Below are 4,147 nucleotides of genomic sequence, written 5' to 3' on the forward strand. Positions count from 1 at the left end.
GTTAATAAAATGGTCAGCATTTACAATAAAATTTACTGATCAAATATAATTAAATGGTAATTCACAACCTTATTTTTGAAGGTTTTTATTAGGACATTCCAGTTATTAACATCCTCCCCCAATTTTTGAAATTTCAAAAGGTAATTTAAATACATATGTTCACATATGTTTAAGGTACCTCTCTTTTCTAAAATAAAGTGGTACTGAATATTTTCGATTTACCAAAAATTTTCGTTAAATTTTCATGTTTGTTTAAATTATTCTCTCTCCCTCCCCTCAAATTTTTGAGCCAGAAAGGACGTTAAACTAATATTTAGTTTGGAATGGCCTTATTATTCATTTTTATTATTTATTAAAAAAAGTAAAAAAGACGGTGGGTGAAGAGTAGGTTTTGGTGTTAGGTTTAAGAAACAAACAAAATGTTAACGTTAACGTTTATAATAAAATTTGTTTTCCTTCGTTTAGTCATACTTAATACATTTTTTCATTGTTTTAAAATTGACTTTTCCTACTTTAATGCATTGTACCCCTTTAACTACCAACTAATCTTTTTAGTGTTTTCAATTACTGTAATAATCAATATTTTAATTTTATCAAAAATTTCCTTTATAAAAAGATTAGTATTATTTATTTTATGGGAGTTGGTAATAATAGGGGTTCTTTTCCCTTCTCCCCTGGAGCGTGTCACTCATTAGATATTAACTATTTCAAAAACTATTCTAGCAATTTCCGGCTATCTATATGAGGCCGGGAAATAAACGAAGATTCCCGGTCATTTATAAACTCAGCTAATCACTCGCAGTTTGTATGAAGGTGATCATGAGTGACACTAGAGGATTACTTTATTTATTCTTTTAGTTAAGTAAATTTCTCTGGAGATCTGGTTAATTAATAAAGATCTGATTAAATCCCGGGTTGACTCTTTTTGTAGAAATAAATGTGTATTGACAAAATAATTGTCACAGTGAGTCATAATTAGTAATTGAATTTATACGTTAAATTCCGAGATTTTTTTTTTATTTAATACAAACTTTGCTTAAGTACTTTTTTTTGTTTTTTTTAAAAAAAAAATAATGTCTTATAAGAGTAAGGGTCACAGAGTCATTAGTCTTCTACTAAAATGTGTTCTATTAACTAACTTTTAACTTTTTATTTAAAGCTACTACGTGCTCATCTTTAAATTGTGGCTATTCAAAATCATGCAAAAGATGTAAAACATGCGAAAGACATTGTACTTGTGGTCAATGTAAGTAAAAGTTTTTTTATTCTCATAATGACTCAATGACTCTGTGACTCTGTGACAAAAAATAAGCGTAATACAAATTTTACCAAGTAAGTTAATACTCTATATTTTATTATTATAAACACTATACCTATATATACAATAAACATGCTTTATATTCATAACGATAAAATTATAAAATTTAAAACATATAATGCAAACTATAATGCGTTATTAGAAAAATCTCATTCTCTTGTAAAATGTTCGTATAGCCCAGTACCCTTCTTTGCTAAGTAAAAGTTGGTCTATGACTTATAGAAAAGAAATAGAATTAGATACCGATTAGCATTGATAATGATAATAACAGCAGTACTAGAATGGCTGTCACAACACTCAGACCCAGGACCGCATATTTAAATGGCGTTATGAAGTATATAGAAGTTAGGAAATAGTTGATTCCTCTGGGTACTTAGATACTTCTCCATTGCAATATCCACTCAGCTTCAGTTCTATCAACTTCTGATATTCAGGGGTTATCTTAGTTTTCAATTTGCTGAACATATTGCTTTGTACACCAACTTAAATTTAAAAATTAATTCAAAGCATTTTAGGATGACATCAAACATTATGATTACATGATGTTCAACAACCACAATGAAGTTATAGAAAATTTAATAAACACACTACTTTAATTTTACACTTTATTAAAATTTCTTTGAAAAAAAAAAAACGAATAAGTAAAAATATTAATAAAGTTATAAAGAATAACACTACAATAACAGTCATCAGTTATAAATTAGCTTCTTATTCGATTTTAACTAAACAAGTACGCTCCGGACAATGATGTCATGTGACATGATCACGTGATAAATAAGGTGATTCACTGATTCCCGCATGTGACATCCTAATCATAACACCCTTAATCATCTATTATCGCTCCCCTGTTGACTGCGCGTTTTTTTTAATAATAAATTTTTAATTAGTTATGTAAATTATTTTCTTAATATTATTAGTATATTATAAGTTATAAAATTTAAAAATATGCTAAAAAAATTATTTTTTAATAAAAGTATTTGTAAAAAAAAATTATTTTTTGTTAAAACATAATAATTTAATAGTAATTTCATATAGGGTTTAAATTTTATACGCAGGTGCGTTGTAACGCACCCTTTATAATATATCATATATAAAGTTATAAAGTTTTAATCCTAATTTAAGAGAGAAGATGAAAACATTAATGATTGTATTTAAACATGAAAAAATGTTCATAATTATATTCTGACAATAGCGATGTCACGAAAATGATGGAATTGCAATAAATATCAAGAATTTATAGTTTTTCCTACAGTACAACTGTACAAGTGAATGATTTTAAACTCAATAAACTCCTACATTACAGAGAACAATTATTATACAGTCAAGCCAAAGAACCTATTGTCCATAGTCAACGTCTAGTTGTGTCACAATACGAAAATATAAATATAAATGGAATGATGTGGCATCATACCATTAACAAGTAAAATCATGAAAATCATATGATAGCCTTATAATAATCAAGTTTAAACATATTGTATATACATACATAAAAGCATGTTCCATAAAAGTCTGTTTCACAAAAAATAATTTAATATATATATTACTAATTCTTATAAATAATGACCGTATATCAGTATTTTTCTTTTATTCTTCTTTTATTTTGAAATTATATTATTTTTGAGAATATTAATTAAACTTTACGAATGGGAACAAGCGGTCTTACAATTGTTCGTGAACGTAAAGCTAAAAGAGGAAATAAAACAAGTGCTTTAGGTGGTCCGTCTGAAAGTCAATACTTTTATGAATATTATGTTTGTATTTATCAATGGTATGATGGTTAAGTTGAAAAGTTTGGTTTAGGTACATGGTTGGTTGATTTTCTATGCAAGTTCAAAGACAACTTAAAAAATAATCCGGCATCATATCTTAATACTGGTTCTCTTGGAGCTAAATTAATTAAAGAATTTATGGCAAGTATACCTATTGCACGCATCATTCCTATCGTGTCTTTAAAGGAATTATTCACAATGGCACCTAATTATACAAATATAATTACCACTACATTAGATTCAAAATTTGATAATTCCATCATGTTGAGCGTGTTATATTACGATAAAATTATTCTAACAGCAAAACCAGAAAAATTTTTGGGAAAGTATGAGTACTATTATAGACAAATTGATAACTTAGATAAGAAATCACTTACGGAGATTGATTATGGAGATGAGGTGGTGAACGAAGGGTATTTTTCAGAGGATCAACTTTTTAACAAATTTTTGAATGATATACCTCTTACTATTATGATAAATGGAAAGACCATTACCGGGAGTAAATCAAGTCTAAGTTAGTTGGTCAAAAATTCTGGTAGCACTTAAGATACATCCGGGATAGTACTTTGGATTTTGACAAATTATTCAGCAATCATTGATAACTAATATAAATGGAAGTGAATGTATATCTTAGTTATTTTTATAAATATCTCTTTTACGGAGCTAGTACAATTCTTAATGTTTATTTCTAACATATTTGAAAATAGTTACAAATTTTTCATCTTAAAGCTCTATATTAAATTTCAGTAATGATTCTTTTACTAATAAAAAAGATATTTTTTTGTGAATGATTTATAACAATTTCCAATACTTTTAACTACATCAATAATTACTCAATATAAATGTAAATACACTAACGGCTTTTAATCAGACTTATATAAATACTTTGGTATTTGTCAATGGTCCATCGATTATACATTACATTGATCAATGATTCTTAAAATTTTCAATTTTATTCTCAAATATTTCATTCAAATTATCCTTGATATTAATATTTATTGTCAAATCAAAGTATGCTCCTTTAGATAATACTACTGTGTTATAACTGGTATTAATGATA

General features: G+C 26.7%; 1 protein-coding gene across 1 annotated transcript; it reads left to right on the plus strand.

Moving 5' to 3' along the window:
- Window positions 1-2,961: 2,961 nt before the first annotated feature.
- Window positions 2,962-3,606, plus strand: OCT59_011874 (uncharacterized protein; the record flags this gene model as incomplete). Its single annotated transcript, XM_066134080.1, has 2 exons — window positions 2,962-3,034; window positions 3,101-3,606. The coding sequence occupies 2 exons, from the start codon at window positions 2,962-2,964 to the stop codon at window positions 3,604-3,606; spliced, it is 579 nt and encodes a 192-aa protein (XP_065989379.1).
- Between the last annotated feature and the right edge of the window lie 541 nt (window positions 3,607-4,147).

This window comes from Rhizophagus irregularis, chromosome 2 (assembly GCF_026210795.1).
Source record: "Rhizophagus irregularis chromosome 2, complete sequence".
NCBI classification, from domain to species: domain Eukaryota; kingdom Fungi; phylum Glomeromycota; class Glomeromycetes; order Glomerales; family Glomeraceae; genus Rhizophagus; species Rhizophagus irregularis.